The sequence below is a fragment of the Acanthaster planci genome, linkage group LG11 (assembly GCF_054643075.1).
Source record: "Acanthaster planci isolate LZ-2023a linkage group LG11, COTS_SCS, whole genome shotgun sequence".
Taxonomy (NCBI): Eukaryota; Metazoa; Echinodermata; class Asteroidea; order Valvatida; family Acanthasteridae; genus Acanthaster; species Acanthaster planci.
In genome coordinates this window covers 6,063,630-6,088,552 of record NC_141787.1, presented here as the reverse complement: position 1 = coordinate 6,088,552, position 24,923 = coordinate 6,063,630, and the positions used below count along the sequence as shown (strand labels likewise).

General features: G+C 40.8%; 2 protein-coding genes across 20 annotated transcripts in view; one reads left to right on the top strand and one right to left on the bottom strand.

The window, feature by feature from the left end:
- Nucleotides 1–953: 953 nt before the first annotated feature.
- Nucleotides 954–21,810, top strand: LOC110990102 (uncharacterized). 7 transcript variants are annotated; one of them, XM_087143166.1, is made up of 6 exons: nucleotides 954–1,020; nucleotides 15,032–15,110; nucleotides 15,454–15,524; nucleotides 15,788–15,934; nucleotides 16,701–16,859; nucleotides 18,661–21,810. In XM_087143166.1, exons 2-5 carry the CDS (start codon nucleotides 15,052–15,054, stop codon nucleotides 16,784–16,786), a joined length of 363 nt encoding a protein of 120 aa, XP_086999292.1. In that variant the 5' UTR covers nucleotides 954–1,020; nucleotides 15,032–15,051; the 3' UTR covers nucleotides 16,787–16,859; nucleotides 18,661–21,810. The 7 variants fall into 7 exon arrangements, with proteins under 7 accessions (XP_086999292.1, XP_086999289.1, XP_086999290.1 ...); XM_087143163.1 differs by having other exon boundaries at nucleotides 15,362–15,524; nucleotides 15,788–15,874; XM_087143164.1 differs by lacking the exon at nucleotides 954–1,020 and having other exon boundaries at nucleotides 5,005–15,110; nucleotides 15,362–15,524; nucleotides 15,791–15,874.
- Nucleotides 21,005–24,923, bottom strand: part of LOC110990106 (MIF-like protein mif-2) — a 16,391-nt gene continuing 12,472 nt past the window's right edge. For 12 of the 13 annotated variants that reach the window (XM_087143154.1, XM_087143156.1, XM_087143150.1 and 9 more), the window contains 2 exons: nucleotides 24,665–24,792; nucleotides 21,005–23,280 (listed from right to left, as the gene is read on the bottom strand). The gene's annotated coding sequence lies outside the window, so the exon portion shown is untranslated. Of the gene's footprint in view, nucleotides 23,281–24,432; nucleotides 24,542–24,664; nucleotides 24,793–24,923 lie in introns of all 13 variants that reach the window. The other variant, XM_087143158.1, reaches the window with a different exon arrangement.

Sequence of the window (24,923 nt, the reverse complement as noted above, 5' to 3'; positions counted from 1 at the left end):
GGTCAACTCAGTCCCAAGTCAAGTGCCTCAAGACTCAGACTTGAACTTAGACTTGGACCTTCTGGACTCGGTCTCACCTACTCTTGAAGGCAGGCACTTAGCTGCAGCATGAATAAAAAATCTTCCAAGCTAGTTTCGACACACTTTAGCTTACCTGTATTAAAGTACATGTATGTCCAGAATTCTAACATTGCATGTACACTTCATTTACACATTAGGGCACCCTTTTTATATTCTATGGTTCTCATTTCCGACCGACCCTATTTTGGGCTCCCGATCATGGAAAAAAAGGCTTTTTTCCGACTTACTAAAAAGACGTAAACCCAAAAAAACTGAAGGGAAAAAATGGCCAGCATGACCTTTAAAAACAACAGCCCTGAAAACTTACGATTTCGCAAACAACCAACAGCGACGGTTGGCGTTCGCGTGAACATTCGGTATACCGCACCTTTCCGTGGCCTACTGAGGTTCGTGCATAGCCCTACACCAGCAACATGGATTTTTTTAAAGAATTTTTTTTTGACCGACCGACCTTATTTCAAGTGGTAAAAGAAATGAGAACCATAGACTTTAATAAGGATGCCCTTATAAGCCTACTGACATGTGCCTGAGATGCCTGGCCTTGTAATTTGGGAAGGCCAGACACTTAGATGCATATTATTTATTACCGTAGATGAGAAGGCAAAATTACACACGTGGTGCTCCTTTATACTGCTGCAGTGCTAGCTGCCCGAGTAAACCAAAACACTCAGTGGAGGTCACACACTACAAACGAACTTCAACTTTCTTTAATTTTGTACATGTAGTTTGTGATGGTTTGAAATTTTGAATATTGCACCTTTTGTGGGATTTTATATTATTAAAATTATTGAATATTTTCCCAATTTTTCCGTCTAAAGTTCTGTAGTCAAATAGCCAAACCCTGCTCTCTTAGTTGAATTGTTTACTGGACATGTATTGTATGTGTTAAATATACCTCTCTCAGACGGCGTGGGGCTAGTGCCTGCCCAATTTCCACAGGTAAGCGTTTCAAACTTTTTGCTGTATTTTGCATTGCTTTATTTTGGCACTTAGTGGAATATTTGTAAACGTTTATTCCCTCATTTAATCCGCTTGTGATTATAGACCAGTTTGATGGCAGATTAGAGTAAATTAATGATTTTTTAAAAGGTGATATTTGGAAGTTAATTTAGAGAGGGGCGGTGGAAGGCTGTAGGATTTCGTGGCCATGTATCAGTAGCATACATACATGTACAGTACATGTGGCGTGACTGCGTGCTGCCTGACTGCACGGGCGAAGGAATAGTGAAGGATAGATGGTGTATTACACTGGTTTTAAGGTTTTTGCAGTGAGGAATAATTCAACGGGAAATGGATAACTGTTTAATGAGGATTGTCAACCATTTTTCTTTATGTTGAACCAGGATGTCTCTGTGCTGTAGGTTATGGACTATATCTTGTGCATTTATTTAGGGACATTTGACTGGATGTGATGAATGATAGGGTGTGTGAGTTTTGGTCAGCCAGCGGCCTGGGTTGGCCTGGATAATTGTGTTTCTTCCTTGATGCCCAATATAGACTCTGTGCCTACATAAACACACTGTAGTCATATTTACATCTACATCTCGACTAACATCGAGGATATCAAGAAATTGTGCCATTGCATCTTGATTGTTAGTGTTCCCTCATCACATGGCGCACTTGAAAAAAGTGCCAAAAACCCCACATAAGCAGGGAGCTGCCCATTGTTGATCATGAGTGGAGCACACCCTCAACCTTTCGCCTTTATGTATATTGTTGCATGGCAACATATTTCATCATTTTCAAACTTTATGTATTTTTACATAAATCCATATCTGGAATTTAGTAGGGTCTCACTTTTTTGTACGTTTAGTGTAAGTAGTGTAGTGTTTTCATAAAAGCTCTGACAATCTGACTTCGGTTGAGTTTTAACAAGAACCGTGGCAACACCAGAGGGCTTGGCTGATGTGTTAACAAAATCTAACCAAGCCTTGGCAGAAACACTTGCCAATGCTTTTAAAAGCCTCAAGTATCGGCGAGCCCCGACAGTGAAGCTCTTGAACTTTAATAGCCGCCGAAAGAAGTCTGGGGACCTGACCCAGTGATGATGTACATGTATCTGTGTAGGTACAGATTTTTGGTCAAACTTTGTGAAGCCGATTATTGCATGTGTTGACCGTAGGCGGTTACAGTATGTATATTCCAACCATGGCTTTGCCAGAGAGTATTGTTAAGTCAAACCGATTTTTGGCATAAACAATACAGGCATTTCACAATAGTGCGCCTCCAAGAGTTTGCAATGCTTTGGCCAATCACAACACGTGAAATTTGTCAACCCTTTCCAAACGCGCATTTGGTCGACAAATTTCGTGCACTGTAATGGGCCAACGTGTTGCAAACTCTTTGAGGTGCACTATTGTGAAACGCCCGTATTGCCAGTTTGTTTTCAAGTTTTTTGGAAGGTGGTGATGGTGAAGTCCTTTCACCTGATGAACAGCCTGTGGAATCTGTGGATTCCGTTACCAAGCAAAGGGTTGCAAAGACAATAGAAACAGCTCTTAATGAGCATACTTTTAATTTACTTGGGTGTCTTGAAGGGCATCATGTGAAAAACTATGAAAATTCACATTCAGACAGGTGCGTCTTCAGCTGCCAAAAATGCCATTGATCTTCCCAATGACATTAGTGTGGCAAATATTAATTCTGAGCCAGTAGGCTTCAGAGATGCCACTTTTCCGATTTTAATCAGAAATCCAACTTTTTGGTATTTTGTCCACCAAATCCGATTTTTTTACATTTCCCCCTTCAATGTGTGTAACATTGACAGAATTTAATAAAGAAGAAAAGACTGGAAGCAAATCTATGATGCGCATGTATCCTGCGCCGCGCGACTGGGTACTTAATCTTGAGTGCAGTCATCAGTATAGAGTGCTTACGTCAGTCAAATTGTGGCGCAAAAAATTAAGGACATTTTTTGAGTGGTGTCGTCAGTGACTGGAAATACGTTGAAATATTGACCTTTAACGCGTACTGGCTTGATGCATGCTCATGCCTCATGTGCGATGCATGAACGTATGTATACAACGAACGTACATTGTACTGTACGTTGGATGATCAACGCGTGGATCAACTTCATGTTCAAGGGCCGACAAAATGCAGCATCTAATTGTCAACAGAAACGAGAACCTTCATGATACTGAAAGAGATGTCAAGGACAAATTTCAGTGGAAATGGCTCAAAGAAAAGGATAACAATCAGAGCATGAAATTACGGTCGGACGTCGGACATATTCCGACTCCGAGCGCTTATTGTGCTTATCCGAACAAAATAAAAAATGCTCAGACAAATTGTCTGACCAACATTTCAATAACAGCTCTTAAAATATCAACACAATATTTGGGATTATGGCGTCCGATTTATTATTAGTTTTGTTTTAGAATTACGCCCATCATTAACCAGGGCTGATCGCTCATCACCAGCCCATGTCAGCTAGCGCCACGCACAGACATGAAATCGCCCTTACAATAGAGTACCGAAACGTAGCTGCTGGTTCCCGCCACGCTGCACCCATGAAAAAGAATGCGTCATGCAAATGTAGCAATCAGTACCAGTGTGTACTGTACGTGTACTGAATGTACTGTACATAACCACTCTTCATCAGCCGTACGCGTCAGGCCAGAAAGACATCAATTGCTATGTTGCAAGAAGTTTTCTGCAAGTTAATTCACAGAACTTGGTCTCTTATTTATGTATGTATTTTCTGTGTTCATGAGAAATTTGAGGTTGTTCTGCTCATTTTAGCACCCGCTGGTCTAGATGCATCACGCATGCATAATTTTCTTGTGAATTGTCGTATGTAGAAATTTTTTTGGAAATTAAGACAGGTGTTCTTCACTTTTGAAATACTTTTGGAAGCTTTCCTCCCTCCTGATGTCAATTCAGTCAGCACAAATTACCCCCAAACAAAAAACATTTCCGACCAAACGATCCAATTTTTGAGAGGCATTCAGAACACAGCAACATTACATGTATTTTGGCCTGATAAAAGACTGCATGATGTAAGCCGTAGTTAATTAAATCTTTTGCAAGTGTTGATCCAATTCGATCAAGCAAATTTATGACATGGCTTGCCCTGATTGGGCAAACTAAAAAAAAAAGGTACATGTCTTTTTGAGTAAAAAACAGCAGGCTGGCCTACATGTAGGCTGCAACTCATTTCTGTGATCGGCCAGGGATGATCAAGAAAGAAGTTTTTTGTTTTTATAGACGGCTTTACGATGAAGATGCACGTTGTGTACATACATGCATGCAGACCCATGCATTAAAAATTAACTTAATACGTATAAAACCGACATCGTGCGAAGCGCTGTGGATATGTTGATTTTCAGATTTTTAGGACATAGGCTAGTGGCATCTCTGACAGTAGTGTTTGTTCCTGCACTTTAATGCTGAAGTAGCAGAATTTTCAGAGGTACATGTAGGGGTGTCAGAATTTGAAACTTTTTTTCTAAACCTGTTGATGAAGTAGGTAATTTGGAAGTTCCTGATCACCATAAAGCTGTTGATGAAGGGCCTGTTGAAGAGCCCGCTTCAGTGTTTGCACCTGTTTGTGAAGACTTACAGAATAAGTCTATTTTTCGCAAACCGCAGGAATGTGTTGTATTTCCTGATTGCAGTTGTTGCTACCCCAATTTTGTAGAAGGCTCTATGTACATGTAGTTTTGAGATGCCACCTGTCACTTCATCTGCCAAATGGCAAGGCCAGAGAAAAAGTAGGAAACCCCTGGGCCCTATTTTCATTTCCTCTGGGTGGAAATTTGACAGTGTTGTCAGCAAAAAGCCCGGCACACCAATGTAAGGTGGAGAGGAGATGTGTCAATCTCCGGCCAAATGCAATTACTTAGGCTAGTGATCATTTCTACCATGACTAGGGCCTCCCAACAAGCCGAGAGGAAGGATCGCCTGTGACTAGCAGGACAGTGGTATTTTGCCACCTCCTAACTCAGGCTTGTTTAACCCAGTGAGGCTACTGGCTACAGTAGACCTACATGTACATCTATTACTCTAATCACAGTGTAGTTTTAATTTTGTTGTAAACTGGTGTTCACCAAATATTTCAGGTAGCTGTGTTAATGTTAAAGAGTTACATATACATATGTATATGTTGTTAAATTTTTATGCCAGTGTTCTGCAAAGTAGCTTTGTTGCATTTGCTGTATTCTTGTTTTTTGTGGCTTTGTGATGTCTTAACTCCCGGGAGTGTACATGTATCTGTGAGGATACTCTTTTGTAAAAAAGGCTCAAAAGGAAGGCCCACAAGGAACGCCAGTCCGTTGAAGATTTGCTTAGTCTGGTTGGAGAATTTAGCTTGACTGTTGAGGGTCACCCAGGTTTGAGCTACCGTTAGGACTGTCTACTCGGTTGTGCAGATTATTACTGCCAGAAGATGCGTCTTTGAGTTCTATTGAAATTTTAGTTGTAGACACTACCACAAATGATCTTTGCCTCCAAGAGGTTACGCCAGAGGTTCTTGTGCAAAAGAGCTTCAAATTCTTAGATTTGTTAGAGAGTAAGGGGATATCGCCTCGTAGGATGGTGTTCCTGCTGGTGAGGCAATGATCTAAAGTCACGAGATCTGGGCAAGTTGCTTTGTCGACCTTTAATCAAAGGTCAGAAAGGTTCAACTCACTCTTCAGTAGGAGACTGAGATAAGAACGTCAGAATGTGTATTTGTTTACACGGAGAAGGGTGAATTATTTTAAATATTTGAGTGACGGCTGTCACTTAATTCGGAAGGTATGAAGAAATATTGTAAGGGCCTCCGAGCGGCTATTGTTCGCCCTTGGCTCCATTAGCTTTTCCAGTATCTTTCAGTTGTATACCCTTTTCATTATTAGTGGAATTTCAAGCCCTGTTGTGAACAAAAGTGTTCGCTCTTGGAAAAGAGACAGGCTACATACACCTCACCAATGATCACTCTTCTGTTTATGAATGGAATAAGCCATTCTTCTCAGTTTACAATGATGAGTTCTGCTTTTAGTATCTTGTATCATTCTTGTTCAGTTGTCTGCTATCATCACTCTGCACATGACCATCAAGAGAGTCATAGTGACCTCCAGACACCCCTGACAAGAGCAAGGGACCAGCACTCATTTGGAGACAACTGCGCAGCGTTTGCAACCTGCTTAAGCCAAGTGAGATGAGGACAGCCTCTTCCAGATGGCAGGTCGCTGACCAAGATGGAATTGGATAACTGCGTCAAGGGCGAGACGAGCAGGAACTGGGGCTTGGAAGTGCTGGATGTGACCAAACAAAGTGTTTTGCCCCCCTGCAACCACCAAAACGATATTACCAAGCCTGGTGCACTGAGAGATAATGGCATTTGAAATGAAGTCAAACCACTGGATGCCTAGTATGCGATGCTGGCACTGCATATGGAAGGCCTGGAGACGCTGTTGATCTCTTTTTCTCAGTGTCCAGGTTTTGGCCCCATAGAGGAGGGCAGAAAACACACAAGCTCAATAGAACCTTAGTTTGAGGGGGAGGCTGGCCTGGCTTCTCCAATTCCAAAGACTGTCTAATGCAAGGGTGAAATTTCTCAGGTGTTAGCTGGTTTCAGCTTTTTTGTTTTGGATCTCAGTTTTTTTCCTCACTGGCTGTGTACAAAGTATAGGAGATTTTCACAGTTCAGTTTCTTTATGCCTTTTTTCAGCTGTTTTCAGCTATTTTTATCTTTGGTCAATCTCACCCCTTAATTGGCCCATGATGTTGCTGGCGATACCAATTCTGCGTAGGACATCGGTACTGCATAGACCTGAGGTGGTGATAGTGCTTCCAAGATAGCAGAAGGATTCAACAGGACCTACGACAAAAGGACCAAGGGAAACCGGGGCAGGTGAAGGTCCACCTAGGGATGGAACCTTGGTCTTAGCTCAAGAGGGTTTAAGACCGATGTCTATCTGTCTATCTGGGTCGTCAGTAAACAGCGCAGCATCATCAGTATATAGGAGGTTGTTAAACCTATGGTTGCCTACATCAATCCCCAGTGATGCCTCACACTGTGACAGAATGGTGTCCATGGCAGCACAGAATAGAGTGGGGGCTAGCACACAACCCTGCTGGACTCCTGAGGAAGTTGAGGAGGAGGGGGATAAATCATTGCCTGTCCTGACCTTGGCTTTGGTGTCAGAGTGCAGAGCTTTGATCAGATTCAAAATAGTATTTGGAATTCCCTTTGAGGAGAGGATGTCCCAGAGCTGGTTTCGGTCAACAGAATCAAAGGCAGCCTTGGTGTCTACGTAGGCAACATTAAGCGGGCGATTGTACTCATGAGGGAGTTCAGCTAGTAAACGTAATGCAAAAATTGCATGAGATGTGGAGCAGCTGGGAGTGAAACCTGACTGTGGTCTCTGCAGGGAAACAAGTAGTGGACGAATTCTGGCAAGCAGAATAAGCGCAAACACTTTGCCAGGAATTGGAAGCAAGTTGATGGGCCAATAACTACTGCAGGCCGTCCTTGAACCTTTCCCTTTATAGAGAGGTAGAATTATACCATCCTTCCAATCTGCTGGAACCATGCCTGTGGACCACACGTTGAAAAAGATCTTGTGAAGAGCCCTGCTTATGGGCATCTCAGCAGATTTCAAGTACTCGGAGAAGATGCCATCATCTCCTGCTGCACGGCCTGATTTCAACTTTCAGATAGCAGCCTGCACTTCACACCATGATTGAGGGTCACAGTCCAGGTCAGAGCCTACAGCTTTAGGAGATGTGGTTGAAAGTGGTCTTGTGGAAGCAGCTGGGAAGATTAGCGACTGGCAGAAATGGTCTTTCTTCCGAGTTGCAGGGAGAGCCATCTGCCCTGGAAACCGAGGAAGGAGCTGAATGCTGGCCAACTCCAGACAAGCGCTTCACTGCTTTGAAGGCAGGGCAGAGATTATTCTGTCTCAGGCCACCTTCGGCTTCAGAGATGATGGAGTCATACCTTGCGTTCAGGTCTTGTTTTGCCTTGGCTTTGTATATCCCCGCCAGACAAGGACTCTCGATATGGTTGGAGCTTAGACGGGCAGCTTGTTTCTGCTCAGTGATTTCAAGGGTGCTGTCAGTAGCTTTGCTATCCAAATATATAACTTAAATTGGTACCATTGAGCACTCGTTAATGACTCTGTCATTCAGGCAATGCGATTGTTATATTGCAAGGGTATCCAAGTTTTCACAATACATGGAAGTACTGGTAGTTGACCTATCAATGATTGCTAATCTGTGGGATGATATCAACATCACCATCTAGGGCTTATGGTGTCCGAAAGTAGGGAACTTGTGGGGAGCATGCCTTGAACCTTTCACCTTTATGTTCATATCGTTGCATGGCAACATACATGCATCTCATCACTTTCAAACTTTCATGTGTTTTTATACACCTATGTTGCTTATAGTTCTGGTTTCTTTTATGATGGATGCTTAAATTACCTGGGATTCCCTCAAGACACTTTTGGAATAGTCCTTGTTACATTTCTGGATTTATTACAGTTTATTTTAACTCTGCCGTCGCAGCCCAAAGGCTGAATTGTGGGCCAGTTTACCAAATAACAAAATTCCAATAATTGCTAAAAAACAAATCTTCAAGAAAGAATTACTCACATAAAAACCGCTAGTTAGAAAATTCTAAAAATTTTAAACAAAACCTAGTTCTTTAAAATGTCGCTTTTACAATTATAAACAATTAAAATAGGACACCCAATCTACAAGAAGAAAATTACAAGTAGTTCTCATTCAGTAGTTTAACCAGAGAAGGGATTGAACTAGATTTGTATCTATCAGTTCGGCATCTGGGATTGACAAAGTGTTGGCATTATGTAAATCATTGGACCTCGTCGATGGAAGCCAGTCACAATGATAAATGAGAAGTTTCTTGCCAAATTTCAAACACAAAGTTCTGATCACGTCTTTCCTTCAATGATGGTAGTTGCAGCTCACTACACATATGATCATATAACGTATGACTTGAAATATCAATGGATAAAATAGTCCGAAATGCTCTTTTTTGTAGTTTTTCTAGCGATTCCTGTTGTTCAATTGTCAATTCAGAATGCCAAACAGGACATGCATATTCAACAGTAGGTCTGATATATTGCATGTACACAGTTACAAGATCTTCAAGTGATATGCCACAACGTTTACGCTGACGTAACAAATAAAGCCTTCTATTAAAGGAATTACTCATCACGGTTACCTGGATATCCCATCTGAGATTATTTTGGATATTAATGCCAAGAATTTTAAGACAGTTAAGTTGATCAAGACTCGAAGCGCCACAATTCAAGTCTGGAATCTGGATAGCGTTCTTTTTAAAACAAACAGTCAGTACCTGGCATTTATCAGCATGTAATGTCATGTTACTGTCATTAGCCCATTGGTTTAGTCGATCAAGTTGATTTTGAATCAAGCTAGTTTGAACAACATCGCTAAATGTCTGGCATAGTGTTAAATCATCTACATGTGCATGTTTATAGTGAATGACTTCAGGAATGTTAGATCCGGCGTCATTGATCATGACTAAAAAGGCAACAGGTCCCAGTTTGGTGCCCTGCAGAATACCCGCATGAATAGAAATTCAATTCATTCAGAAATCTCATTTTGATAACAGACTGCTGGGTGCGCTCAGAAAGAAAGCTACATATCCAAGAAATGATAGAGCTACGAACACGGGAATCGATGAATTTAGGAATAAGAATATTGTGGTCCACATGATAGAAGGCCTTGGAAAAGTCTGTGCCAACAATAAAAGCAGAGTTTTTGGCCGAATCAGTATCGCGATGAATTTAATCCAACATTTTAATCAAATAGTGAGCAGCTGAGGTGTCTTTAAGAGAACCAAACTTTTGTGTGTCTAAATTACATTTGATATCATTTTTGATCCAACTAGTTACAAAGCCTTCTAAGACTTTAGCAAAAATGCAAGTCAGTGATATTGGACGAAGATTTTTAACTGTGTAAGGTTGACACTTCGGTACCGGCACCACATATGCAGACTTCCATATTTTTGGAACAATACCTTCGTTCAAAGAGCAGTTAAAAATATCTGATAAGGGATAACACAGTTCATAGGCAAACTGTTTAATCAACCTCAATAAAATTAAATCGGGGCCTCCGGTTTTATGTACTTTCACCTTTTTCAATTCATGGTTTACTTCCTGTGTGGTAATAGTTGGCACTTGTGCCAAGGCTGGTAAATATGCAGGCTGCTTACTAAGATATAGGCAAGAGATATCACAAGCTACTGACAAAAAATATTCATTAATATGCGAGGCTGTCTCCATTGCAGTATACATGTATATAGCAGCCTCGTAGGCTAGATAAGTTTTCTGTTTGTTATACACACCAGACATTTTCTTGATTTGTTTATGCCAGTCCCGGGAATTACTGTTTTTGAGGTGGTCTACACTTCCTTTATAAAACTTATATGTAACCCTAACCCTGCTGAATCCAACAGGTTCTAACCATTTCTCACTGCCGATGGAACCGGCTGGATTCAGTAGTTACAGGTTGTACATTTTTATGTTGGATCCAGTTGGATTCAGCAGGCAACTGAATGTGTACACAATTGGATCTGGTGGGATTCAGCAGGCAATTGAAAGTGAACACAGTTGGATCTGGTGGCCTTCAGCATGCAACTTAATGGGAACATGCATGCAGTTGGACCCTGTTGGATTCCCTTTTGTGCCTTGTTTTAGTTACTACATGTAGTATGCCGGGGATTATCAATAATCAAACATAAACAGCTGCTAGCTAGTCATTAACCCCTTCTCGACGGGAATTTCTGTCCGAAAGCCGACTCCAAGAATTCCAGCCTCGCTTGGCCACGAATGCCACCTGCCAAACTGCAAATTCTCGGTTTGTGGCTCAGCGTGAATTACACGGTGAAAAGGCTGATTGTTCAGTGGCATGCGGCTCTACTCAAGCTTCCACATTCCCGTACCCTCTTTTCAAAGTGGGAACTATTGTGAAGCTGGTGATTGTGATGCAAATTCGGTCTTTTCATTTCTGGGCTACATACAAAAACAAATTACCATATACACAAGAGCCAGGGTCTGCCTTCTTTCACCGTGTTTGCTCGAGCGGGGGCCGAGAATAATAGCTTGAAAGCGGGCTGAGGATCTCAATTTTTAAGGCGTGTTTTAACGCGTCCCGGCATGAAGGGGTTAATTACAAGAGACCAGTGAATAAACGATGCTCACATTTACATACTGTACAGTCAGAAGGATGTATCATTTTGTGGCCAGGTAAGCATCAAATTATGAATATTCTTTCAGGTATTACAGGTGAGTAATGACAATGTGAATTGAAAAAATGAATTTGGTATCATTTTCTACACAATAGAAATAAACATGCTTTAGAAAGTAAAGGTATAAAAACACCTAACTTTCTGGGAATTGTGGCAGTCTTGACTTTGGAATCCACCATGGCACATTGTGAGGTGCAAAAGTTGCAGTTTGGCTTGAGGGGGGAGGAGAGAGAGGTTTTTATGCAAGAAATGATGGGTTCTGCAACAAAGAGAAAAGAAAAGGAGCCAGACTTTCCACCAGCAAAGAAGAAACTGAAAGGTAGCAAGACAGGAAAGGGGCCGTTTCCCAAAGAAAAAGGCCCTGCCTTCCTAGCAAGAAAGAGCAAAGAACAGAAAACTCAGGAGGGGACAACCGCCACCGAACATGACACAAATGCAGCAGGGCCGTCCACATCGAGACCGAGAGCAAGACAGCCTCGAGAGAAGAAGGTCTACACCCTTGACTCAGATAATGACCCGACCCCCCTCATCACAGACCAAACCCAGAGGGCCAAACTTCTCTCACAAGAGGACACTTTTGGAATATTTCCTGCTGTTTTTCCCTGTAGTCCTCTTCTCGCAGATCGCTGCATGGACAAACACCTCTCTGCAAAAGGCAGGGAAAACGGCCCTGACGACGGCTGGAGAGATCAAGGCCTGGCTGGGGATCCACCTTGTGATGGGCTTGGTAAAGGTTCCCCGTTATCAAGATTATTGGTCCCCTCACCCTGGATACTTCAATAGGATCATCTCCACCACCATGACACGTAACCGATTTAAACCCATCAGCAAATACCTCACCTGCTCTGACCCTGCAACCAACCCAGAAAGCTACCCCAACGAAAAACCAGACATGTCTCCAGATAAGAAACACCAGCACCATCACATGCGCCATCATCCCCTGTACCCCCTCCAGCCAATTTTGGATGCTGTTCTGGCAGCCTGTCGCACCAAGTTCAACCTGGGGAAACGTCTATTCATCATTGAGGCTATGGTGAAATATTCCGAGTTCAAAGCAATGGTGAAGAAGTTCTTCATGCCACTAAAACCAACCAGAAAAGGTTTCAAGTTGTAGCCGTGGCAGATGCCTCATCGGGTTATTTGTCCAACTTTATCACTCATCCTCATTCCTCCTGCAAATCAGCCAAGATGATAGACATTATCACCATAGTATCCCAGCCACATCTTCATAACTTCCATCACATCTACACCGATCGCCTCTACACATCCATGCCCATTGCCAGACACCTTCTTGCCAGTGACACTTATCTGACAGGAGCTATCAAGTCCTCAAGTGTCGGCCTGCCAGAAGATTTCTCAGAGAAAATCAAAACTCTAGGAAAGATACCAAGGGGGGTATTTTATTCCCGTCAAAATGGCCAACTCACAGCTACCATATGGAAAGACTCCAAGATCCCTTACCTGCTGAGCACTGCACATCAAGGCTATCGACACAAACGCAGAGCCACACTGACAAGAAAGGTGGTGGATGAGAGTGGACCACGGACCAGGAGTGGACCAGGAGTACCACGATCACGGCTCCCAAACAGGCCATTGATGACACGAAGCATATGGGAGGGGTAGAACAAAGCAAGAGCCTACTACACCTGCTCGAAAGTCACAGCTGTGGTGGAAAAAGCTCCTCTACTTCCTCATTGATGTAGCCCAAGTCAACTCCTGGATCTGCCTCACCCACCACCACCCTCATATCCACAGTACCATCACTGACACAACCAGCAGCATAGACGAGCTGGAGGAGGCAGAAGGCATTCACTCTTCATCAATGACACACTCAAAATTCATCATGGAAATACTGGTAGCAACTGGTCTCATCAGCAGCAATGCCAAACAATCCATCCCTCCCTAGTCAACCAGCAGAGGTCTGCCTTCAGGAAGCACCCTAAGCCACAGATGAGAGCGAATGGAGGTGAAGCATGCTCGGCAGTGCAAATGGTGCAGACAGACTGGCAGGAAGAATGATGCAGGCAACACGCCTTCCACACGCTTTGAATGCCGCAGCTGTTATGTCTGGCTCTGTGGAGAGTGCTTCAGGAAATTCCATAGTCACTGGCCACCACAGTCACAGAAATTGCAACACATACCAAGTAAACAGAAAAAGAGAGCTAAGAAAAAAGAAAACAAAGAAAATGAAAAAGAGAAATAACAGCAAACAGAGATAAAGAGGGTTAGGGATAGAGAAAAAGAAAAGACAAACAAAACCAAGAAAAGAAAAGGAAAAGATAAAGTAAAACAGAGAACCCCAAAAAAAAAATATAGTATAGAAATAGTAAAAGACAGATGTGAGACAGTGGATTTCTGTTAGACTTAGTAAACAGCTAAAGTCCTACCAAGTTGGACTCTGTTGTATTCAGCAGATAACTAATAACATGGGCAGTCACATCTGTTTAGATTCAGCAGGCAACTGCACTGTGTGACACGGTTGGACTCTGTTGGATCCTATTGGATTAAGCAGTTAAGTCTCTTGTTCTCTTGTAAGGACCCTGTTAGATTGAGCAGTAAACTAAAATAAGTCACCGTTGGACTCGATTTGATTTAGCCGCAAAGGCCTGGGGAACCCCAAGGGAGTTTTAATTACAAGGTAGTATCAAACTTATTGAAGGAGCACTGTATGTTTTTACTGTTTATACTGCGCATGGATACGCCATTCCCTGCTCATTTTGCTGAGCCTGCTGTGTCTCTGTCTCTTCCATGGCTGCCGCTTCATGGACAGAAGCCGGACAGCTTTCCGTCCAGCTTTTCTTCATATTTTTTCCTGTTAAGAGGCTTCAGGCCTGGGCCTGCAGACCATTCTTTTAGTACCTAGGACCCATGGTATCCGAGTGAGTGGGATTTTATAAAGTTAGGGTATCTTTGTGCCGGTAATTTATGATTTGTGTTCTCGATTATTTGAAATCTTCAGTTATGTACAAAGGGCCTGTGTGTCTTGTATGATCACATGGTCTATTAATTTGCATAACCTACTGTGAGAGTGAAATCACTCGCTGTTGTAGCTTTAAATGGTGCATTTGGAGTGTAACTTGTGTGTCGTAGATATGCACATTTCACCCAAAACTATGAATTAGAATGGTTAAATGAACAGTGATCATTTATTTTTCACATAAATTTGTGTGCCATGTAATTATGTAAGATGTGTGATTTGTATTTATAGGTTTTTTCTGTAGATTGATAGTAGGAAAAATTATATTAGTGATCAAAGCTGAGTCATCCAATCCATCCCTTACCGGGAGTTCATTCTCCACCCTGCCACTACAGAAACATTTGAGAAGTTCAGTGAACTTGATAATTTCTCTCATTATCTAAATTTACCTACACCTAACAAAAGTTTGTTAGAAAACTATTTCTAATTTTTGGGCAGGTTTAGAAGCGTTCGTTTTGCACTTGAGGAAACTTGAGCCAAAATAAAAATTTCATTGAAAAGTTGTAGTGGTTGAGTAAACTCAGGAGTTTTCAATTAGATTAGTGGGAGTTTGATGAAATTTCACTTACTTTGAAATTTGAGGTAAAAATGTTGCTATGGCAAGGCACTGGAAATAAAAAAATCAAACTGCACCAAAGTTACAGGGCGCGCAGTTTAATAGGGGGCTTCAACAGTAAATGAAGGATGTTGCTGTGACTTCAGTAAAAGCTGAAGGGATGCAGTGGTTTTGTTTTTTGTTTTTATTGTAGGAGGAAGTCAGTAAGAGAAGATGATGGAGCAAGGAGTGGCCAATGAGTGGGCAGCATCAGTAGAGAGTACAGAACCTGAGTAAGTACCTTCCCAGCACCAGGCCATTCAATGACAAGCGGGATTGAGAAAGTGAACTTTATTCCTACAAGTTTACTCATTTTCCCCTGTGCTATTACATGTGTCTTAATGCCAACCTTCCCAGATCCTTCAAAGTCCACCAGGAGATTTATGGAAGATAGAGCCCAGCCCAGCCTTTTATAATTCAAATGGGACTTGATGTGTCTATAGAATTTTGGAGAATTAATGTATCATTCTGGGTTGTTTTTTAGGATTTGGAAAGGTTTCCAGGAACCGCCGTCTTTCTATCCTATCCTTACGTCTTGCTGCCTAAATAATCATTACTTTGTCTGCACTTTGTCAGCTCTGACAAGTTTGGCCTCACAGAAAATGATGAAGATGACTCTGATGTTAGCCGTAGCAAAGACAGTGAAGGTAAGTACATATACTTGTCCAAAGACTGTGCATAAATAGACCCTAGGTATCAGAAACAAAATGAACAATTCTGTTTTCAAAACCTTTGTACTGTGACTTTCTTTTTCCGACAAATTCAACAATTCAATGCAGCTTTCCACTGAGGAAAAAATTAATTTTTTAAATTTTTTTATGATGAAGTCACCACTCTGTTTTCACTGCTGAAGTTAACACCTAGAGTCCGTGATGACATCCGTATTTTATCTCCTTTTGTTCTTCTCAAGAAGCGGGTTCAAAAGAGACTCAGGACCCAAGTGACAGCCACTCTGACAGTGATGAGGAGCAAGAACAGTGGATGGAGAAAACAGCAGGTAGACAAGCTGTCACTTGTCGGTCATATTTGCCATCTGTGAAGAAATCAATTTTTGCAGGTAGATTTGGCCCTGGTACTGCCTTATGTCTCCACCCTAATATAGCCTGGTTACATTGGACCACCTCACAGCCTGCTGCCGAATTAAGCTGTCCAATACAGGATTTTTTTTACAAATTTTGTATGCATGACTTTCCGTCTCAATACAAATATTGAAGTTTTATCTCAATCTGTCATATGGTTTGGCAGTCACTTGGAAGTTGGGAATGGCAGCGGAAAAGCATACATTCTTGGTTGACCTCTCTCTAAAAAAGGGTGCTGTGTGAGAAAGGTATGTTGGATTTTCACAAAAATGGTATCAGAATGACCAAAAACAGTTATTGAAGTACTCCAGAGGGCTTCTGGAAAATATGCACCCTTAATAATATTGGAAAATATGTTAAAGGGGGTAGATTCCCTCTCCCCTCCCCCAGCTCTTTAGGATAAAATTCAGAGGTTCTTCAAGAAATTTCCACTCACACAGCCAGAGTTTTCACAATTTGTTAAGTTGAGAAAGCAGTCACAGGGTACCTCCTGTTTGTACATGTGTCAACTGGCTGAAGATGGACCTTTTCCGAATAAGCCGGATTAGGCTGACGGAATTACATAAGTCCGTAGCAAATGACTGAAGCCACTCACTTGTGGCTTTAATCATCTAACCTCAGCCACACCTTTTGGACGTCGCCTTAAAACTCATAACTCTGCTTGGGACATTCTCAAACAAAAGTACATTTATTACAATGCATACAGACATAACTGCTCCCTTTTTGTTACTGTATTTTTACCAGGTGTTAAAGGTGATAGCAGCGTGGTTGGTCCCCTGCCTGTATGCTCATTCTTCTGGCATCTCAGCCCTGATAGAGTAAGGCGATAGCAGCATGGTTGGTTCCATGGTTGGTCCCCTGCCTGTTGGCTCATCTTCTGGCATCACGTACTGCCCCAGTAGAGTAAGCCATCTCTTGTTTTACGACAATAGTAGTCATGATTTTGGTCATCGCAACAATTTATTTAAAGGTAGAGTCCAACATTTGTCTTTTGTGGATTATTTTCCTATGAAGCAACAAAATTACTCAAAATCTAAAGAAGGGAACACAAGAACGAACTTGATGAAGATGAAGTTTCAGCTTAATGGTGAATGCTCCATATTCTGAAAAAACTATTCCAGGACTTAGATTTCAGATCAAAAGTTACTGAGTTGTGTTTTAAATTTTGCCTGAATTCAGCATCTGGGAAACATTCTCACATTCAGTCGAATGCAGCTACACCTTGTCACCCCCTGAACTGATGAATTATAGACTCTGCTAGCATCTGTGCATTGGACAGTGCTTGCACACATTTCTAATAGTGACTTTCCAAAAATTTGAGAAGGCACCTGCTTGAAATCATTGTTTCTTCATGATGACCGCTTGCCAGAAAGAACAGTTTCTCACAGAATTTAGTCCTCTATCTGAACCAAGTATGCTTTTCGACAACAATTTTGGATACCTTTTGGATACCTGTTAACTCATTTTTCCTTGTACAGGTTTCCCCCAGTCATTGAAAATCCTGGGAAAAAGTTGTCCGGGAAAGTCATGGAAAACTCACAAAAAAATTGGTCTGAGGAAAAGATCGTTGCAGGCCTGGCTGAAATACTCGGGCATCAATGAAGGTCACCTGTCAACTTAGAGTAGTGCCTAAAGATTACTTCGTGCGGCTATAAACGACCGTTAAATGAAATGATGAATTTTTGAAGGATTTTGAAAACGGAAAAAATGATAGTCATGCCGGCCCAAAATGCCCCGGCCTGAAGTGGTTAATAGTAAAACTCATGAAATGAAGCGTCCAATCATAGACGTAAAATACCTTTAGACCAACAGCAGGGGTATAATATAAGGAAAGTGTCCATTTTTGATAATTGCCCATTATTACAAGCCATTAGTAGAAGCCAAGGTGCACATTATGTGAAATTCAGATAAATTCCTGACACCCCTGTCAGTGGTTGTTTAGTGAATATTTTGAAAAGCAAACTTAACGTATTTTCTCAAGTTTTATCTGATAGAGCACTGAGAACTGTGTTTCCAAAACATGTCAAAAATAAAGTCAAAAAATTAAAATCACATACATTATGGAGATTTGTTCAGGCTTTTGAAGGCAAGCAATGAATATGGACAAAAGGTTAAGTGCTCAGACCTCTTATTTAAAAAACAATTTACTTTAATTGTGACAAATGTTGAACCAAACCACAAAAAGGGACCATGCTGTCACTTAACAGTATTTTCAGTCACCATCCAAAAGTTGCGATTTGTATCCAGCTCAACAGACTTGTGCACACTGTTGTAATATTTCTGCCCACACTTTCGGGATCAATCGTTGATTTCTGTAGGAGCTGTTGGTCCATAGATAGTTTAGGTTTGTGGTCTTCCCTGATTGACATTGCAGTGTTACTGTAAGACAGCGCCCTCACTTGGGTGAAAAGGGAAAAAGGAAAGACAATTTTAAGTGTTCCAAATATCACTTTTTGAAAGGGTGTCTGGAAAAATATTTTTAACGGAGTACAAATCACAAATGCTTTCACAAGTAATGGATCAGCAGTGTCAAAGGAATACTCATGTCATACAAGTAGTTCATTTCTGACATGAAAATGGATTGAAAAGCATTAGACACTAACAGTTCTCTTTAGGAAATAAAGGGTGTAAAAACAAGGAGCGTACAAGGATACTACAATTTTTAAAGAAATGTCTCAATTTCTGCAACAACTTTCTTCCCCAGATCTCCTCACATGAAAGCTATAGGTATGCCCCAGGAGAAGCAGACCATGATGCTGATGAGAAGAGCACCCTCGCCTCTTTCAACCTGGAGAGAAGATGGAGGACAAGATCCTATGAGACTTCACAGAGATGATTCCTGAGAATGTCAGGGAGAGGAAGGAACTCAGATAGATGCCAGTCCTCGTCTCCATCACTGAGAAGGAACAGTTTCCAAGATTGCATGAGGCATCCTCATCAGAATCTTAGGCATCGATTCACAAAAAGGCAAGAAAACTGACGACTCAATCTTCTCCGAGATGCAGTTCCTTGCTTCCACCTTAGTGATGGAGCAAGTCTATCTGCATTTGTACACTACTCAAAGGATCATACCTAGTAATGAATATTTTAAACAAATGGTATTTATATCGTAAAAATGAGCGTCATTTAATTCGGGTATTTTATGGCATCAAAACAAGAAACTTCCGCTACAGTATACTGAAGTCTCACGATACCGAAAAAAAAACTTTGGTCAGCACCTTGTCCAGGTCCTTTACGGCCCTGAAAATGATTGAAAAATTGAGTCTTAACCAAGTAATGTGAGGGCGCTGTTTACAAGATAAAATGATATCCCGGTAATGTGAGGGCACTGTTTATGAGTTAAAATGATATCACGGTAATGTGAGGGAACTGTTAATGAGTTCGAATGAAATCACGGTAATATGAAAATGCTGTTTAAGAGTTAGAATGATATCGCGGTAATGTGAGGGTGCTGTTTATAAATTAGAATATCGCGGTAAAGTGAGGGCGCTATTTATGGGTTGAAATGATATCACGGTAATGTGAGGGCACTGTTTATGACTATATTTTAGTAATGTGAGGGCACTGTTTGTGACTCTGAATTACAGAAATGAACACTTTGAACATGTGTGTATCTCAGCATGAACAAATTACATGTAACTGTTGAGACCCTTTTATTCAGAAAAATAATGCAGTATCTGACATGTATCTGTTTGCAAATCCGCCCCCAAATCACCTTTTTATAATTATCTGTAAAAATGATGATACAACAAAATTGAATTTGTGGTCGTCAGGACATTTGAAAAAAATAACTTCACGGTTTTCCAAAACCTCAACACAAAATGGTAAGAGGTCCAATATTTCAGTCACTTTTTCTCAAAATGTCCTAAAGTGATACACATGCGTGCACATCATTATACCACAATAGGGTTGTATAGTACTGGCCAGTCTCATTCATGTCATTGTCTAATGCTTTTTTACCCCTCCAGCTAATAAGCCATTTGTGAGTTCAATTTGAATAAAATCTGGTGCACTGAGTTATCTGACTGCACATAAACGTAACAATTTGAATTCCCCAGTCTGAAGACTCTGTTGCTATACCTCGTGATTCGGGGCAAGCTTTCACATAGCGACCACCATCTCTGGAATGGACTGGTTCCTTTATGCCCTTCTTATCCATTGAGAACAGTGTATTGCTGCAAGGTGTCTCTTACATGTACGTAACTAAGCGAAACTTGCCCCAAATCACGAGGTATAGCAGCAATGGTTTTAGTAAGAATTCAAGTTATGTTCACAAGAATTTAAAGAACTCAGTGTACCAGATTTGGGTCAAAGTTAACTTACAAAAGGCTTATTGGGCTCTGAGACGCGACTAACCAATTGCATAGTCTCACATTCTATGGTGCTCAACCAAGCATGAACATGAGCTTCTTTGTACAATAAGTAAAATCAGTGAGGTACACACCTAGCTGAAATTTTCAGACAAATGTCTGTCTGTCTTTTGAGTAGTGTATATTGGTATACAGTACAGTGCTGTTATAATGAACAGGGCAGGGTCCATACACAATGCTTGGTGTAGCATAGCTCCCAAACTATTGTGATTTCATTGGTACTGTTCCAATTGTTGCATTTTCAGAGGCTTAAAAATCGAAATGTTCCAATTTCCATAAAAAAGGGGGGAAAAGTCCTGGCAAAAGAGAGCGCTATTTGCCATAACAGAGAGGGTGCCATTTCCTACGTTGAAATGTCATTTGTTACACATACATACGTGTGTGTGTTCTTGTTCGTGTAAAACAGATTCTCTTGTGCGGCTGCTTGTATTGCTACGGGCTGATTATATGGCCGTTCCAGTTTCGGAGTTTATTGACATCTTAACTTTTGAGTCACTGTCATCAGTCCTAAATTTTTTTCTTTAATTGTGATGCTCGGTAAAAGTGCGCAGAAAATTTGGGAGCCAAGGGGTATGTCCCATATACCCAGTTGTTCAGTATAGTGACGTTGTACTGTACTCACATTCAAATTGTTCATGAATAAGAGGTACTCTGTAAATTGAACTGACAATTGGTCAGTTTGCTTTTGAAGAAAACCTATTTTTCACCTTTAATTTGTTTCTTTTCATCGTAACGCATTGACTCATATTAATGCACATTTAAAACATTCGTGTGTACATTTAAGTTATCGAGATGTTATACATGTACTTCAAAATTTGCAAATAATTAGCATTTGGAAAGACTCTAGACACTTATGAACTACTTTTTTGAGGACTAAAAGCTTGTAACTATTGTATACTTTTAAAAATTGAATGATGCTCCCGTTCAGGCAGCCAAAATACAAGGACTGTTCAGTCAACCCAGTGGCTCTTCTGAACCTCACTTTTAAAAAGTTCCTCTCCCAAACAGAGATTTTAACAAATGGGAAGAACCACTGACATAGGGCTGGATAGCTCAGTTGGTAGAGCACTGGTACAGTGTTCCTGAGGTTGCTGATTTAAAATCCCACACCTTTTTTTTGTTCATCTTTATAAGTTTTTCCTTAGACACAATTCCTTGAGCTTTTTATATTTTCCAAGTTGTACATCCACATTGCCAGAGCATAAGAAAAAAGTATTTCTCTTGAAATTATCACAAAACTGCAAGTCGCAAATTGTTGGCTCAGCGCTGACAGGTCCTTACTGCAAATATGTAATTTTTGAAAAAACTCTTAAGGGCCTTACTCTGTTCACGAAAGAAATATTTGATTTAAACAGTTTTCTATTCTTTAGTCATAAAACTAGTTTTTTTGCAGCCAACATGTTTAAATTTGTACCAATTCTAATGTGTAATTAATGTCTAAAACAGCATTTTTCACTAAACACCTTTTAGTAAATTCTAAGGACCTTTTAGCACTGACATGAAATTTGTTTCCTTTGAAAATACTACCTTGCAAAAATGCTTTTGTGTGTATGTAAACTATCCCCATCTATTGCTATAACCAGTTAATTTCTATTTTCAAGTGAAATAAATGTTCATTTATTTAACCTAGCAGAACAACTTGTTCGTACATGTATATCTATTTGTAAAACTGTGTACTTTCCACTTCACCCTTCTCCTAATCTGGACCATTTTAAACTGCCATAGTTTAAGGTACATCTGTTTACATCTTTAGGTTTTACATTACAGCCTCGTGCTACACGGAAGCCCTACTAGTCTTCCAAGTTCCTTTAGTTCCCTCTTGGAGCATTTTAGTCTCAATTTTATAAGGGCTACAATTACCCAATGGCAATATGGATCATGAAGAAGCAATGTCCTTCAACCCCATGGTATCCTCAGAGCTACAATACTGATTGTCCCAAACCCTCAGCCATTGACTCTAGCCTATTCCTATCAGCTCTCAGACTTCCAGCCCCTAGGACTTCCACCCTTGCCCATCTCCAGTACATAGTCTGGCTGAAAAATATTCTAAGTCCAAATAACGAAAGGTTTAACATTTAGAAACGAGCACATTTTTTCAAGAAAGTGCCGTGGCATAGCGGTTAAGGACACTAACTGCTATGCACAAGGACCTGGGTTCAATTCCAGGTGGGCATGCACAATTTTGTTAAAAAACTTAGTATAAAAAAAAAAAAAAAAAAAAACCTTCTTTTCCCAGGGACCCCAGGATTTGAACCGGGGTCCCCTGGCCTGGAGGCAAGCAAGCTAACCACCAGGCCATAGGCCTCTTAAGGTATATGATTTCGGAACTTATATTTAAAGGTTAGGATTGCGCAATTTCAAAAAAGGTTAGAGGGCACAGCAGATTTGCATGTATTTAAATAACAAATTTAAATGTTAAAAGCACACAAAATATTCAGACTTTGCTTGTATTTCACTCTATTTGAGGTCAAACATATATTCGCAAACCTTTCTATATTTTCACTTCCAAACGTTCAGTTTTATATCATGTACCTGTCACTACAAATTTAACTGTATTGGTTGAAACCTGAGCACATAACTTGGAGAAAATTCTGCTAGTATTGAAACGTCAGGTCCTCTGAATTTTTCAATTTAGAGAATATTTACAATTTTCTCTATCTTGCTACAAACATTACAATTTGTCAGCTTTTCTGGGTGAGTGAGGGCGCTACTGCTGTGATGTATATCAGGGAATCATCAGGTAGCATTCACTTCGTGTTTTCCTCTTTCCATTACCATGGTGCAATTAAGGCAGTGTTCAGTTCTTTTTTCCTTTAATCTTTCCATTACCATTGTATAATGTACAGTGTAGTAGGTTTCATGGAGTGGTAATAGCGCCCTCTATGACTGGTCAGCATTTTATAGCGGAGCCTCTGATGCAGCAACCATAACGAAAACTCCTTCTGCCAGGATATCTAGGACAAACCAATCAATGAAATCAAGCTCTGTCAATTTTATTTCAGTGTTAACCCTGAAGTTGCCGGGTTATTTTGTATCATCTCACAATCAAGATATTGGCCGTCTTCAATCCCGATTTTTTTCAACACTCGGTGTGCACGTAAAACACTCCTTATCAATACAGATGTGATTTTCAAATCAATCTGACATACAACTGTTTTCATTATTCTTATTATTGGTGGTTTATTTAATGCACACGGCCAATAGCAGCCCAAGGGCTGAATTGCAGTACAGTTTTACAACAGAATTTAAAAGGGCTTCATAGATTTTTAAAAAAAATTGAACAGCATACACGGATAAGCTTAAATTTCAATTTACAAAAAAAATATAAAAGACATTTCAAGCGAAGAAGAAAAACACATAAAGGTGACAGGGGTTACAAGACAAAACATAGGAGACAGATGACAGGAGTTAAAAATAAGTTTTGTGAAATAAGGGAATGGGCTGTTGCTGAAGTGTTTAGTTTTGCAGGTGAATTCTTGAAGAATTCTATTTGATCTGAGGTTCATCCTGTGGTTACTTTGGGATTTATTAAATGCATTAAGTCTATCAGAATTAAAAGTATTTAGAGCAAATTTAGGACACAGATCACTTCTTCTACTAACAAGTGTTTCAAGTCCGAGGACATTGAAGGCCTGGTCATAACAAGTGTAGAATTGGTCAAGTATGATGCGACATACCCTTTTCTGGATCGATTCTAAGTTACCAGATTGAGAACATGTAATTTCAGAGTGCCACAAGGGAGCTAAGTATGCTTTGCTAGCGATGTCCGTTAGGTGACTATCCCATTTCAAGTTATGCTGTAATGTAACACCCAGAAGGCTGAACTTGATCAAGAGGAGCACCAGCTATATGAAATTGTGTGTTAGGAAGTTCCTGTCTACCGAAGTAAATCTGCATGAAGTTACATTTGGATGGGTAAAGGGAAAGCCCATTCTCAACGGCCCATTTACTCAGATTGTTAAGATCATTCTGTACCTTACTAGCTTCACTGATGAGTCTATTTTCACCGAGAGTCAAGTCGTCCATATACTTTCAGCACATATTTTGGGCATCATTTGCTGCATTGTTAATGTAGGCTAAAAAAATCACCAGCCCAGCCTTTGTACCTTTGGGAATGCCACCAGTCAACTTATAGTTAACATGGTCACAAGCGTTTCAGCCACCGTTTGCACTCAGCACAGCAGTTGAAAGTGCGGGTACCTTTTTTGGGTTGACCTGTTTCGGGAAATAGGGTGTTGCATGAGAACAGTATGTGTGATGAACTGCTGTCAAAGTCACTGTACAAAGCTGCAATATGAAACTAAAGGCTTGGCTCGTACAAAAATGGAAAAGGCTGACCTCTTTCGTGTGGCCAAGTGGTAAGGGACTATGGTTTCCAATCATAGGGTTGGAGGTTCAAATCCAGTTGCTGGCAGTATGTTGTGGCCCTTGGCAAGCCTCTTCACCCCTGCTTGCCTCTCTCCACCCTGGAGTATAAATGGGCACAAGCATTAGCTGGGAAGCAACTTTTGATGGACTGGCATCCCTTCCAAGGGGGAACAGAAATATTCTCAGTCATTTTATGCCGAGGAAACCGCAATAAAGATTGGCCTGATGA